Source organism: Brugia malayi, assembly GCF_000002995.4.
Source record: "Brugia malayi strain FR3 genome assembly, contig: Bm_v4_Chr2_contig_001, whole genome shotgun sequence".
NCBI lineage: Eukaryota > Metazoa > Nematoda > Chromadorea > Rhabditida > Onchocercidae > Brugia > Brugia malayi.
Window position 1 is genome coordinate 5,908,684 of NW_025062476.1, and position 15,901 is coordinate 5,924,584.

The 15,901-nt window shown below is 30.9% G+C and overlaps 1 protein-coding gene across 3 annotated transcripts; it reads right to left on the reverse strand.

The window, feature by feature from the left end:
• Positions 1–645: 645 nt before the first annotated feature.
• On the reverse strand, positions 646–10,740 carry Bma-plc-3 (Uncharacterized protein; the record flags this gene model as incomplete). Of its 3 annotated transcripts, XM_043078565.1 has the most annotated exons (29): positions 646–715; positions 983–1,118; positions 1,208–1,354; positions 1,533–1,697; positions 1,795–1,915; positions 2,169–2,312; positions 2,682–2,887; positions 3,466–3,655; positions 3,775–3,900; positions 4,018–4,099; positions 4,215–4,315; positions 4,747–4,987; positions 5,104–5,226; positions 5,507–5,707; positions 5,987–6,177; positions 6,289–6,426; positions 6,624–6,697; positions 6,867–7,090; positions 7,268–7,406; positions 7,678–7,763; positions 7,889–8,004; positions 8,161–8,268; positions 8,429–8,518; positions 8,696–8,755; positions 8,939–9,023; positions 9,339–9,486; positions 9,691–9,880; positions 10,236–10,351; positions 10,611–10,740. In XM_043078565.1, the coding sequence occupies 29 exons, from the start codon at positions 10,738–10,740 to the stop codon at positions 646–648; spliced, it is 3,948 nt and encodes a 1,315-aa protein (XP_042934499.1). The 3 variants fall into 3 exon arrangements, with proteins under 3 accessions (XP_042934499.1, XP_001899903.2, XP_042934500.1); XM_043078566.1 differs by lacking the exons at positions 646–715; positions 983–1,118; positions 1,208–1,354; positions 1,533–1,697; positions 1,795–1,915 and having other exon boundaries at positions 2,299–2,312; positions 2,633–2,887; XM_001899868.2 differs by lacking the exons at positions 646–715; positions 6,289–6,426; positions 6,624–6,697; ... (10 more) ...; positions 10,236–10,351; positions 10,611–10,740 and having other exon boundaries at positions 898–1,118; positions 5,987–6,132.
• Between the last annotated feature and the right edge of the window lie 5,161 nt (positions 10,741–15,901).

Here is a 15,901-nt window from a genome sequence, read left to right on the forward strand (position 1 = left end):
AGCACCTCCACAATTTATAAAAAATAATTGGATTATAAAGGAAATTCAAAAGCAGTACATCTTATATCTTGGAAACAGTGAAAATCTTTATCATATCAACCTATCTATGCTAAACCAAAAAAAAAAAACATATTTTACAATATCCAAATGATGAAGTGGTTTGTTATGAAAGCATTAAATGAAGAGTTGGAAAGTCTGTTTGCCCCTCAACATATGCAGTCAGAGAAAATTAAAATTAAATCTGCATTTAAAATAACTTTCTTACAATGCATAAAATTGTTTGGAATGTATGAAACAATCAAAAATTCAGATAATTTATAAATGCACTTTAAAGAACATTTCAGTGAATTGATTTCCTTTTTGAAAAAGATATTTGAAAAGGATTTTTCTTTTTTTGAAAATTCCCTTCTAATAATAGGTTAAAAGTATAAAATAGTGAAATTTAATTTCATTTTTCACAAACATGGGCTACATTAGGACTATTAATGCAAGCCCTAAAAACAAAATTTCATCTATTTCTGTATTTTTCTTTCAATTACAATACCAACCAATAAACCATATTTCACTGCTATCAAGATTGTTAATCTCATATCAATCAGGTAAAATGATAAGACAACTGCTGATGAATTGAACAAACCACTTGCTCTAATTTTTTCCAAGCCGGAAAATTTTTTTCAAACTGCTTTCTTTTTTCGAGGCAGATGTTGTTGAACCGCTAAAACAGAAAAAGTATGATTTTAACAAAATAAAATCGATCCAGTAATTTACATTCTCGTAAAGCACTTTAAAGATTCCTTGAATTATACTTCGAAAAGCAGAAAAAGTTTAAAAGAAAAGTTCAGTGTAAGTCAAGTTCATATTCATTATGATGCACAGTAATGAGTTTTAAGAAATTTCCTAATAAATTATAAACATTTCTTGAAGAAATATAAAAAAATCATATAAAATAATCATAAAAAAAAAAAAAAAATATTCTACGGACGTCGAATCCATTAGAACTTGGACTTGTTTTGCAACTGATAAATTGGGTGTTAATGGTACCGTGAAACTACTTTGATCAGTTGAATTCAACCGTGCCGAAAATACGCCAGACGATGTTAATGTCTTGTGCAATCCACCTGCAGTGTTAAAGCATATCATCTAATTTGGAGCGAATTATCGAGGATGCAAATTCATGCTTTCAAATTCAGTGAAATGAACGTAATACCGGCAACATATCGGTCAGATTGCAAATCAACATGTGGATTTAGAACTTCTGCTTCATTACTTCGACGGCGCATATCGAGATAAACAAGTAATGACGACAATTCCAATTCCTCGCTGTATTGATTACGAAGTGGTACGGATCGAAAACCTAAAAGAAAATAAAAATTAGCAGACAATGAACTACAATACCAAGAGTTTCTATTCCAAGTACCATATAACTAAATTTGCTTAAAGCCAAAAACTTATATTCGTAGTTTATTATACCTTAAGCTCCTCAAGAAATGTAGTGAATGACAATTTATATTTGAATGAAATGAAAAACATACCAGTGCGAATGCAGTCAAGTGGATACACAGCTTGTCCAATAAATGGATCCATCTTAGGTCCCATAAAATCGCCATCTTCAACATACAAGCGAAGTAAAGCTATTTCTGGACAGTACACTTTGAAGATGAATTTCTCATTCCAAACAGGATTCAAGCCATTGGAAGCTGAACTTAAATTCAAGATTGAATTTGAATTCTGATCTATCAATAAAACCGTTTAAATTTTATAATCTTTCGCCACAAATCTCGCCAAAAAACGAACCAATAGCTCGTGTTCGAACACTAGTTGAATCAGCCGGCAAACCCACAACTTCTACAGTAACAGTAGGAGAACAGATACCTCGATTTCTATCTTTCCTTGACAAATGTTGTCCTCCTACTACCTAAATAACCTTTGAAAGTGATTCTTAATAATTCTAATTCCAAAGTAAATACCAAACTTGTTTATCACTATCAAGCGTTAAGTTTCGATTTTGAAAATCCAGTGGATTTTAAGAAGTTAATTAATACCAAAATTTTGAAATTAGGAAAAAACTCGCTTTCACAGAATTAGTTTCGGACTTCAATTCCAAAACAATGAATCTTCTAATTTTGAAATCTAAAACCTTTCCAATTGAACAGCGAATAAATGTTTACATGAACAGTAAGAATGATTGGACAAGAGGTAGATACAACTTCGGCAGCATCGGGAGAAAACATTTCATCGATCATATAAGACGGTTTCAGTACATATCCACACTGACCATTCGCCATAAATTTGCCTTGATTAAGTTGCATCGACTAAAATTTTCATTTAGTTTCATCTATCAAAAGAACAACAATGAAACAAATTAAGCTATTAAAGTTTTTATTAAAAAAAGACAATACTTTACCGCTCCATATTATCTATTGTTTGAAAAATAAACCAACTTTCTTAAGAGACAAAAATTCATGCATAAAAAAAAAATCTATAAAATAGTGGAGATATGATATAAATATACTACAAACTAAAATTGTACACAAAGAACAATCAGTGTCGACATAACTGTCTATAGCAAAGAAAATTAAAACATTACGTGCCAAATGATTGGACTATAGAAACGAAATAATAAAAACAACACCTAACACCTTTCTCCATTTAAGTATGTTATAACAGAGTTGAACATTAACCCTGTCGCCAGTTTGGTAGTTCAATGCAACCATATGACATGCAGCATTCCACATTGGTACTGGATCATAATTTGCTGAAGTTACACGTGAACCTTGCGGATAAACGCGTGACAACTGACGAGCATTAAACTGAACTAAACCTCGTTCTACCAATTTTTCGAATTTTGTTTCACTGAACGAGCACATTTCATAGAAATTGCCTTGTGCTACAATATTTTCAGAATTTGCTTTTTCCAAGAGCGCTATACAAAATCAGAATCCATTTTTGAAATACATGTAAACAACGCACTGCTTAAGCAGTTCAGGAATTAAATATAAATTCATACTTACAGTTAAAGTTTATTTTCTGAATCTCCACCTTTCTGAACTACTCTGGTAAGAACTAGATCCATGAGATCTAATTAGTCCTTTACCAAAAGAAAAGAATATCTCAGACTCAAGAATCAGGATACAGAATATTTCAAATATAGATTCCACTCAATTTCAACTCTAATACACATTTTTTCTTTAATCACTACTAAAAAAGATGTTTATATTAAAACGATTTATATTCTCATATTCCACACGGGTGCATTTGATGTGATGTCCATATCCTCATAATTCTAGATTTACTTTTTCTTTAAACGTTTTTTTTTTTTTTTAATGAATTTATTTTTACCATTAAACTTCGGACAACTAAGTATTCATTATGACGTGATTAATTAAGTTATTGAAAGAACCGCAACGCTATTCAGTCTCTCTCCAGCACAAGATCCTAGAGACTAATAATATATTGATAACATACTTGCAAACTGTGAATTGAAAGGGACCGCCTGGCAGTAAACCACCAAATCAGATAATTCAGAAGCTATTCGCAGATTTTTCTCTCGTGTACGTATCAAGGTATTGCGATCCGTAACTGTCCTCATCAGCTCATGTAGAATATTTAACCAGTCTTCACGTTCTTCACTTGAATTGGCAGCTAAAACGTATTCCTGAAAATAATTACTAGGTAAATTATATTTCAAATTAAAAAAGAACCAATTCATCTTTATTAAATCTAAAACATTAACTCTTAATTGTGAGCAAATTGTAAATAACAAAACTAATATACGCTTGGATTCCAGTGCGTTGAAACACGTCTGATTTTAAATGCAAACGGTCGACCAGCAATTTCAAACGGTACTTCTTCAATTAAAGAATCGGCCAAATCGATAGCTGCGTAAGGCCCCAACTCACTCTAAAAAATTTATACGTAAATACTGAGTTTTTGTCAAATTAGCGAATAAGCTATAAGCAAATTCAGGAAAGCTTTAAATTTCATAAGCATTTTTTTAAGACTCCGGAAAGGACACACCGGTTGATTATCAGAAGTTTCTAGTTCAATAACGCATCGAGAAGGGAAGAAACCTGAACGACCGCGATATTTGCCACGCCAGCTATAACATAGTATTTCAACTTTGAGTTTAATAAACTGGAATTTTTCAAGACAGCTCCAAATCAAATCTTCTCAAATTTATGAGACTGTAGATTTTCACTTTAAAAAATATTTACCGGTCGCCATCTTTCCTGAATACATTTATCACCGCATTTACAGGGAATGAAAGTTCACAGGGAAGAGATCCATTGTAGGACTCGATAGCTCGAACCAATACCTAAATTTAAATGATGAGTTATACTCGCTAAGCTGCAAAAGAAATGTCTTAGTGCAACAAAATGAAAAATAATATGAATTAAATGTAGCCCAATTTCCTTTTGTTCAACAATATTTTCGAAAAATGAGATTTCACGAGAAAAAATTTAAGGAGAAATGTCTTAGTACTAATAGCAATCCATTTACATTAAATCCTAGAATACATAAATTCTTCCACTGTTCTTACAAATTATGACAAAACAAATGACTTCAGATTTCTAGCCTGCATAGTCATGACTAGCAGTATATCTGAATGAATAGAGTTCTCTTCTCAAGACATCAACTGAGAATATCGAAAACTAATGGAACTTACTGGAACTCAATGAAAATGATAAATTCACACATAGCTTTGGAGAAATTTTATGCTTCATTTAACAAAACCAATCTTATTACCTCTTTATCAATGTCTTTGAGTTCCATGTAACAACCAAGTGCCCGGTCGGTACTACAGCATATACCTGCAGAACCAATAATGGTATCCTCACCCACAGGATATTTTAGACATATTCCACGAACGAATTCCCTTGTTGAATAATATTCAACTATTTGATTCAAATTCTCGAAAATAGTCTGGTTAACAACAAAAATTCGACCATCGCGTTTCAAATGGTAGTGCCATATTTCGCCGTCAACTCTATAATGTAACACCACTTTTAATAGTGTAATAGCAGTGATTACCTACTAGCCAATACAAAAGAAGTAATGAAATTTCATCAAGATGAATGAATGAAACAGTGGAATGATGTATACCTCAGAGAAAGCACAAAAACGTTTTTATCAGTAGAACTAAAGCGCAGCAAGAAAGCCCCATCTTGTTGAACTGTGTTCAGCAGTTCTTCGGCACGATTTCTATCTGTTTTCTCACAAAACCATCTGAATAATAAACACGATGCCTTATATTATGTCTGTGATATCTCATATTTGCAAGAGCTTCGTATTTTAAGCTTCATTTTCTACTAATGTCTTTTTATTTCTTTGGGCATAAAAATAAAACTAGATACCAAAACGTGATTTACACACTGCAACTAATACTGCTCTTCATTAACTAATACTATATGTTCAATATAAGAATAAAAATAAGAACACTGATATTTAAATATAAAAGATTGGAAACAATTCAAGGATGTTCTCACACATTTAATCCAAAACTCACATCATGCCGAGATGAGGACAAGGCTGCGGACATGGAGTGATCAGTGTCGTGCTAAAATTAGGTGTCCTCAATCTTTCCTTTGTATAGTGCGATATAAGTTCATAAAGTGTATCCATTTGCTTATTTTCCAAAAAATAATATTTTTTTTCACCATTCACCATCCTTGTGCGTATTCGACAGTGATGTACTTTTTCATTATGTCTAAAATTGGTATATTTCATTCTTATTTGATTTAGTTAATGAAAAATGTCCAAAACTAACGTCGTCAGCTTTATCTTACGAATGTCAATGATCCAGTAACCTTATAAAGGATATATAATAATAATAATTGTAATAATAATAATTAATAGTGACAACAATAATTAATAATAATAAGAATAATAATAATAATATAAAAGATCCTCATAACAATCACAAATAAAAGCTTCTAAAAAAAGAAGAAACAATTAATTGCATCCCGTCTAATTTTAAAAGACTTACAGAAATGATAACGAGTAGTCGCCAATAAAAATAGTCGAATCGCGAACCAAAAAAAGACCATTGCCTTTATCTTTATGCTCCAAAAGGCGAATTCTTGCCGTATCTCGATCTGTTTTACCGTGAAACCATTCTTCTGTAATATGCATTTCCTCTGGAGGAACACCAAAACCCGTCAAGTTTGTCAAAACATCCTATAATAAAAATTCGGAGTAGAAACAATGTCTGAAACAGAAATGTTAAACTATTTCACGCACTGAAAACTTTCACGAGAAATTAATTACAATATACACTAAACACATCACTTGATTTTCATCATCATGTGCGTTTCCCAATGAATCTTGACGTCTCAGAATACCCTGATTATCAATATTATTCTCGCACTGTTCCAACATGTAACATAAACGATCCGGAAACAATATAAATAAATGAGTTGTCCATTCCTAAATAACGTCAGTTGCTCATATTTATAAAGAAGTAAAAATCTGTATTTATAAAAGTGTTAAGTGATAATTACAAATCATCCCAAAAAAGCAAATGCAAGAGCAATAATGTTCAGTCAACCTTTCTGTAAACCTTTGAAAAAAAAGAACGCCCAGGAGTCAAAGTATTTTTACATATGAAAAATGCAGCAACCTACATCGCTTATTCCGCTCTTCAATGACAGAATTCCTTGCCGCGTAAAATTCAGCAAAAGCAAATCCTGCTCTTGATCTAAAAATATAAAGAATTCAATACCCTCAAGTTTCTTCAGACATGTATGTGTAAATTCTTTCCAATTTCCATTAAAGCAAAAACACGCAAATATACGAAATTCAACTGCAGGAGCATTAAAACAGATATACCGTTCGGAAGCACTTAGAATAAATTTAGAAAAATTCACCCTCATCAGCTTGCTGTAAGATAATATTTTCACTTTCTGTCGGTAGCTTTTTATGCTTTAGAATAATTTTTCGCTTTAAAGCTTCCGGAGATGGTAAACAAGTTTCTTCACGACTAACTGGAGCTGTGAGTAAATAATCACCAAGAATTTCTCTAATTTCACGAGCAAGTAGGCGTTGTACCGGTACTGAACAATTGTCTTCAATCGAGAGAATTACTGGAAACCTAAATTTATCACGAGTTTTTAAGCGTTTAGGACAATACAACCTTATACATAGCTTTGATCTCATATAAAGCCATATTTTACTTTTCTGAAGTAGAGTTATAAATGCAAAAGCTTAGGAATATAAAAAGCATTGAATGATTATTTTACAAGATTTAATATCATTTATCTAAACTTACTCGCTATTGATAAAAGCATAATGACGAATGGTATAAAGCACATCGCGTAAATTGATTTTACTAGTCATCGTGTAACCATGGTAAATAACAATATCTTGTATTTCACCTGAATTTCTCTTTTGTCCATCCCAACAATCAACTAAAACCTGACACTATATTTAGATATTACTCAATTAACAATTTAAATTTATTTTTCATTAATTTCACAAAATTTGATTTTTTTTTTCCATTTGTTTCTCAAATATTTCCTATTATGAACTGATGAAGATCTATTCATCGACAATTTTGCTTTATCGTCTGTTTTACCCGTCATGTGACCAATTTAAAATTTTGTATTTTATGTTAGAAGCTTCCTTTTGCCTGGTCAAGCAAGTAATCACTAGTATCAATTAAAACAAACAAAAGCATACGTTCAACACATCTACAACCCATAAGCAAAGCTCGAGCATATGTATCCAAGGAGGATTCACTCTTGAGCTGATCACCGGTAAGATATCTAAAGTTATTTTAGTTATGTGAGATTTTTAAAATAGTTTTATTTGATAATGGCTTATAATAATTTACAGTGAAATCAAATTGAATGCTACAAGTGGTTAGATTTAGCTCAAATACAAAATTAACGTGTTGTGTGATGAAGCAATCCAATAGTGACTTAGTGGTCGATTCATGTCATGTATAACATTCTCGTTAACAGAATCCCATAGTGAATTTTCTCGAGAGAAGAGGAAATCGCAAAACTGGAAACAATATCCCTTTTTGATGACAAAAAAATCACTACAACATCTAAAAATGATATTGTGTATGAAGAAGCTGCAAATTACTATTAAGATAATTCCAATAGATTTGTAAACAGTTTGAGCAAAATTATAAAAATGTGAGCAAAAAAAACGCACTTCAGTAACGCTAAGAGCTGGTTCACGAACATCTCTATATGGGTCCCACTGTCGTAAAAAATGTCTGAGAAAATCACTGGCTTTTTCTCGCATCATCCCTATTTCATCCTAAAATTTCAGTCTTATATTGATTGTGACGAAATGCATGTTTATATTCTAATATAAGTGCAACAATAAATTCATAATAACTAAACATTCAAAAATATACTGATTAATTATTAATTATGTGCGCCCTATTCTAAAACCAAAAACACTTATTGTTACCCACGTTTTGCTTGTCCTTATGAAAGCGCAAGAAATTGTTGAAGCTAACAACAGCTGCATCATCCGAATAAGCCGCAAAATGTTCTGCGAAAAGCTGCAAAAAGCGTAAAAAATCTTGAACTATGAGCAGAAGAGAAATATTGCAATTAAATAACAAACTGTTCTAGAATGTCAACCGAGACAGAAGCGAAAGAGAGACAAAGAAGGGGCTTCGAGAAGTCTGCGGTGCATAAACAAAAATTGCTTAAAAGTAAAGAAGAAGTTTTGTTACCGAATTGGCGTGCAAAAGTTTGCGATAAGCATTTGCGAAACTGTCATAATGCATTGTCTCCTGAAGTAAACCAAAAATGTGGTCTGTAGTAGCAAAGCGGTGTAGGTAAAAATCTTTAGTTAAATTTTCTGTACACCAAATTAATAAAAAAATATGTTCCAATTTGAGCTCAATTAATACATTTATGAGTCAATTCATTGAAAATGGTTGTAAATGTGGCTTCTTCCAAATAAAATAACTTACTTCGCAAACCTCTTGCAACTGTTTTGACTGCACTTTATATTGTAGACTTGTTTGTACGAACGGCTTCATATGTTTCATCGCTACGCTGAAACCGTACAAACACAATCAGAACGGTAATATGACAAAATCATAGTGTACTAAAAATAAAAATCATGATTTATTTTAAAACATATTGATATACATTAATAGATTACTAAACTTCTTGTCTCTTCTAAATCAATTTCAGCGAATGCTCTAGCAACTAATTTTTCCCATAGTTTGGCAACAGTAATCTCAGTATAATCATGGCCAACATCAAAACATAAACATCTGAACAATGCAACATGTGACTATCAATTTTCTATCGCGATATAAAAAGTTATAAAGACAAAAGTTCAAAACAACTTGAAATTCTGCTTACCAAGGATTTTCAAGAGCATATCCAGCAATATTATAAAACTCCTTCCTTAGCCACCGTTCCACGAGGAGTGCATGACAAGCAGAAATTGTATCCAGCATCAAATAGTGAACACCTTGACACCACATGCGACATAAATCTTCCGTATCAACTAAAAAATTCACTTTCTAGTAAGTAACTAATTTATTTGGATCTACTATTACAATAATTTGCCACTATAAGTAGACGTCATAACTGAAAATTAGTATGCTTAATTGCGCCTACGTTGCCAAAACTTATGAAATTATTAACACATAGTATTATGAATATTTAAAATGTGATCATGTCTTCCGTATTACAGAATGCAGCCACTCACACAACAAAATCCAGTATCGCAAATTGAAAGTGGTTGCATAACTTAGAACTAATATTCTGGTTGCATCAAACTGTTTAATTTCCTTGTCTTTTTCCCACTTATCGCCGATTTTGATCTTTTTCAGTTTAAAATCAAGGGTGTGCACTTCTTTCACTATTCGCAAATCTAGCCGCAGCGTTTTGCCACCACTCTGAAACGTAATTAAAGTTTGAATTTACAATAAATCCAGTGATGCAAATAATATACCTTTACTCTTCAAAATTAGTTTTATTCATTTCATCAAGTATGCTTAGTTCATTTATTTCACTAAATTTAGTGAAAATATTATAGCTTTTAACATTGCATTAAAAAGGCAGTTTTACATTTGTCTCTTGGACTTCCTTTTAAAACTTATTTCATTTCTAATTTTACTTGATTTACAACTCCAATTAGAAACTATGGCAAAAATTTTCAGACTGTTGGTAAGCAAAATATGAGGATATGTAGCCAGACAGAGTAGAAAAATACAGACGCACATAAAAATCCTTAACTTGAATAACTTTAACCTTGTCATAATTATCCAGTTTCGACAAAAACAGTTGCCTCGTCTCACGGTTGTACGTAAGTCTTTTCTGTGCCGGATCTCGTCGCTTCATCAATAGAAGTTTGTAGACGTTGTGACCTGAAATATTAATGACTCATTGTTAAGTGTTAAACAAAATGCTATCGAATGCTTAGAAAGACACATATTTTATCGCGCTTTAAAATAATTTTCTAATATAATAAAATGAATATAAACAAACTTCTTCCATCAAAAAAGTTCTCCAGAAAAGCTACAATAGGTCATTATGTCATCCAGCTCGAAGCTACTTACGGTTACGCCATATTTAATTTCGTCTGACATCAGTTCATCATTTGATATTTTATACAATAAGAATTACCCATTTCCATTGCATGAAACACTTTTTCCATTTCGAATTCCACTGAGCTTGATGTCATAAGCGAATTGCTTGTAAATACGAAAGGACGCTGAAATAACAATACCGAATCTGCTGAGCTTTGAGGGTACATTTAGCTCTTGGAATATGTCCCTACAATACTAGGAGTATTCATTCCACATTTCAGTCTGAAAAAAAGTCAAGTTAAAGAAATTTTAAAAATATGAAAAAGTATATCACAGATATCTGAATCTCGAATTCATAATTTTTTCTAAATCATGATGTCCGTAACTACTACTTTAAGCCAAAAAAAGTGTAACATAACAAAGAAGTATAAACATAACAAATATAAATAAGGAAGTATAAACATGACCCAAAGAAGTGTAAAAAGTAACTTTACGACGCAAAGTCAAAAGCTAGCGAAAAATCAGATTTTGAAGATTTAAGCCAATTTCATCAACTATTCAAATATAATAGGTATTCATGAATAGTGAATCAAATCTTCCAGTACTAAAAATTTTAGTAGTGACTTTCTCTAAAGTAGTTTTTATGAACGACCATGATAAATTTATACAAGAACTTTTTAGTGGAGCATTTATCATTTGTGGATCCTATAAGTTTGTCAAAATATTAGTTAATTTACATCATAAAATACACTCCAAAAAACTGAGCACAAATAACAAACTGATATTTCGAAGGATACATAAAATTGACAATGTTAAGTAAAAAATGTTTGAAGATCAAAAATGAAATTTGAGAAAAAACTTAAAATGTCGGAGAGACAAAATCTCTATTTCTTTCTTCTACCGCTATGAAATAATAATGTATTAATAATCATAAAATCTATCCAAGTTTACTTTCGAGAGATGGATTAAATTATTCATATCACCTATAAATTTTTTATATTTTTTAATTTCCACGCAGAAAGTTTGGATAAACTGTTGCATCTTTAGACTGTTACTCTATTGCACTTTTAACTGTGGCTATAGAAAGTTTTTATGACCACCTTAGTAGAGATAGTAAAGACATTAATTAAGAATTGCAATGAAATTATAAACATAAAATCACGCTTTCTTTACTTTAAGTGCTACTGATGAAGCATAGCGGAATCCTTTAAACCAGCGAAAGTATTAATATCTTGTTTGATTCAGTAGAAAATTTTCATTCTCTCAAAGTACTCATAATTAAAATCACAGCTTCAAATCTACATATTAAAGAAACAGCTGAAATTTAGACTCTTGCAGAGATCTCTTCCATTATGAATGAATAGCAAAAATTACTCCCGAAATAGCAGAAATTACTACAAAACCTTCGGAATAGCAAGAAAAAAAATAGCAAACGTATACTACACTATGTCACACTTTGCCATCTTCGGAACAAAATTTAATAATTGAAGCTAATGAGAAATATTAATATTAACATCTTCCACTTCCAGTTCATTGCTTAATTCTTATATTTTTCAACTTCATTAACCATTAGGCTATCAGTTAGAATCATGAAATATGAATTATTTAGGACAGTTAACAAAATTATATAAATTAAACAACTAAACGAATTCATTACCAGGTTCAATAATCACTTTGAAAAAGAAAATCTAACTGATTGTAATAGTTATTTAATACTTCTTGAACAAAAATTCATTTCAATAAACTTAAAATAACTATGTAAAAAACTTTTTAAAAAATATTTCTAAAAAATTCTAAAAAGTTATATTGAAAAAGTTTACTGCAACCAAGTTATAATTTTCAATCGATATTAGTGAAACTTGGTCCGGCGCGAAAAACACTTACTTTTCTTTGAAATTACTTTTGCTCCATCATACATTCTTCATTCTTTCACAAGCTCTTATATATTCTTAAGTCAATTAAAAACACAACGGATTGGTTAAATTTGCTTTGTTAAGAGACTCTAACTTGCATGGATATCTTTTATTGAAATAATGGATATCATTTTTTGTTGGAGTGATGAGTGCTATGGTCAGTGTTCAATCTTTGTAGTAGACATTAGGAAAATTATTGAACTGTGGAACGAAAAGAAGTGACACACTTCAAACAATAATATCTTGTCAAAAGAAGGAAAGCTATGGGAAAATTTCTACCAATGACCTTATCATCCATTTGATCACTCCGCAGCCATCCCTGATATTGTCAGGTTTCTTAATGTCAACAATACAGATAGCCGATTGTCGTTGCAAGAATCGGACAGATTCGAAAATTCTTATAGACTGAATCGATGATGTGGCGGAAAAGGACGCGTAAGTGTGGTTGTGTCCGGACGCAAGCCAGGGAGCTACAATAATAATAATCTCGTGCTATTGTCAGCATTTCTTGCGACTCTCAGAAGTCAAGTCTAGCAAATTAAGCAGGAAAAGTTCAGAAAGCTTTTGTTTAGTAACACCGGCCGGTCATACTAGTTTCTTGCTCGTGTATTCCATCAAGTCTTGTCTTAAGTCCCGATAGTCCTTAGTATTATTGATAGGTTTCTGATAAAACCACACTGTTGCAGTTTGTTTCTTTAAAATTCCGCTTTATCAATAAAGATAGATATATATTAATGTGGGGAATACCTTAGTTTTGTCTAAAATTGTAGTAAATTGTTCTATGTCTTCTATTTAACTTAATTGTTTATATCGAATCTAATTATTTATTTGAAAATAATAACTCTACTTGCTACTATTTTCAACATTTCATACAACTTGCCTCCGGGATGTCCTCAGATTGTCTTTTGAGCGCTATCCTTTCCTATCATAAATTTATCAAAATTAGTATCAAAAAATTCCTTTCCAATCCAAAATCCTTGGACTTAAATATTTTTATTACATTTTGCGAGAATGAAACAAATTTACGATACAAGCAGACAATATTTATATCGATTATAAGATATGCATGGATTATTTATTATTTATTATTATTATTATTATATTATTGTTAATATTATTGTTATTATTATTATTATTAATTGTATGTCACATCATTAATTTAAAGCAGAAGAGAGTTCCGGAAAATGGGAAGTTTTTCAACACTCACTCTCTGATCGAATAGTCAACAAACATTTAGCTAATAAGCACACAATCTAATTAACAATTATTAGAATTATTTAATTTCACGAAAATTATTTGTTTTTAGTTTAATTTATTCACCCACTCATTCAGCTTCTCATTGTTTCTTTCTATGCCAGTTTCACAAAAGAAATTTTCGTTTTTGTCCGTTAATATTCCATATTTGAAGCAAACTTTAACAAGACACAGAATGTAATATTTACTTCATTTCCTTTTGATTTTGAAGATAATCTTTGAAAGCTGTTGAAATTTTAGTCCTCAAAAGTGTGAATTCAAATCCTAAAATACGGTAATAAACGAAAAAAATGATGAATGTGCAAATTAATTTTCCTAAGAATTTCAATTTATGTTTAGGACCAGCTTGTACTTTATAAGAAAATGAAAAGCATCAAATACTGCGTATTTAATCTACCGGAGATCATGACTTATTAATTCCACAAAATTTTATTTTTCATTGTCCACTATTAAGTTATCTTTTAATGCTCTATCAAATAATTTAGAATAGTTCTGCTAACTGGATGCATTCGATTTTGATTTTAAGATGCTTAATTGTTTTAAAAGAGAATTGAAAAAATTGGTAACATCTCTGATTCTGTTTAAGTGATGAATAATATTTTATGAAAGTCTGCACTTCTCGCTGCTCATTTGTCTAATTGTTCAATTAATATGAATAAATATTAGGTTTCTATTTGAGTGGATCAGAAAGCTTTATTGATGATCGATTGAATGTACTGGTAGAGATATCTAGTCTTTTAATTTATAGATGCATTTCTTTTGCTTGCTATATGCATATTTGTTTGCAAACGTAGATCTTTCAAAATTAAGCTTAATTAATTCATTGGTCAATCAAAATTTCATTGAAATTTTAAACGAATAGGAATGGATTTCTTATACTTGTGAAATTAAAAAAATATATATATAAATCATATAGGTCTTGAATCCCACTTATTTCATGATGTTTTAGGTTACGCAGAGCAAGCAAGTAGTAACGTAGTGTAGAAGAGCTGAGAAATAATCTGTTAACCCCTGATTACTTTCCGTTTTGTGACATATCTTAGGTGTTTCCCTAACAACATGGAACCTTATTTATCTTATAGCAGCTCTGTTCTTATCAGATAAATTTTATTGTGGAAGAGGAAAGAAATCTGAAGCTTAAGGAATAGCAACAGTAAGTTCTTGCATCAAACAATTAGAGTAAATAGTGCTATTTGCATTTATTACGGTCAAAAATTTATTCTTAAGAAATCTTCTATAATCAATAAAATAATCGAAATGGAAGGCAGGAAGAGAAACATTTTCACTATTTTAACGGAAAAATTAAAGAGCAAAAAGTTCGCCCTACTGTTTTATTGCCAGTTTGGTATGTATTAGAAATTTTGGTATAATAGAAATGGAAATTATTGTATGCGATACTGAGATGTGCTTGCAGAAAATTAGCGAAGTTATATTCCATATCAAGTGTAACTTTTTTACTTCAAAACGAACAAATTTAGTCAGATAATTAATTTGAATAATGTTTGTTAACTAAAGCTGATGTGGAAATAACTATTTCTATTTGTTTCATTTCATTTTGAAATTTTCATTGATTGCAAATAAAAGATGTGCAATAAATTTTAAAATCAGTTGTTCACTTCACCCAATTTCTGGATGTTTTTAAAAGGTTCGCTATCAAATGTCCCAATTCTTCAATAGTAATCATTTTATTTACCACATATCACACGACATTCTATAATGCCATTCAATGCTAATAATGTTTTTACACGTACTTCTCGCTTTCTAAAATTTCAAAAATTGAAAAAAAGTCAGCTTGTCATATGCCTCATATCCTACTGTTTCAAAAAATGAATCATCTCTCTGCTAAATTTATTTCGTCGTCATTTTGTTACATTGTATAAAATCAATCCTAATTGATCATTATTTTGGGAAGAAAATGACGTAATATCATTAAAAATATTTTAAAACTTTTGCTTCGCATTTGCTATTTCACCTATTCTTTCTCATCTTTCAAATTTTAGTTTAAAAATGTTGTGCATTGCACACAAAACTTTTATCAGCATAATAAGAAGTCTGGAATGAGTAAGAGTTAATTAGTTGTCAAAAGATGGCTAAACCTTAATACGTTTCGTGAAGTTTGTAAATTCAGTTTCAGGAAAATAGGTTTGCACTATAGTTATACTTGATCGTTCGAACGCTGTTCATTGTCAAGCTTTTATTTAATTGACTTCGAATATTTAGC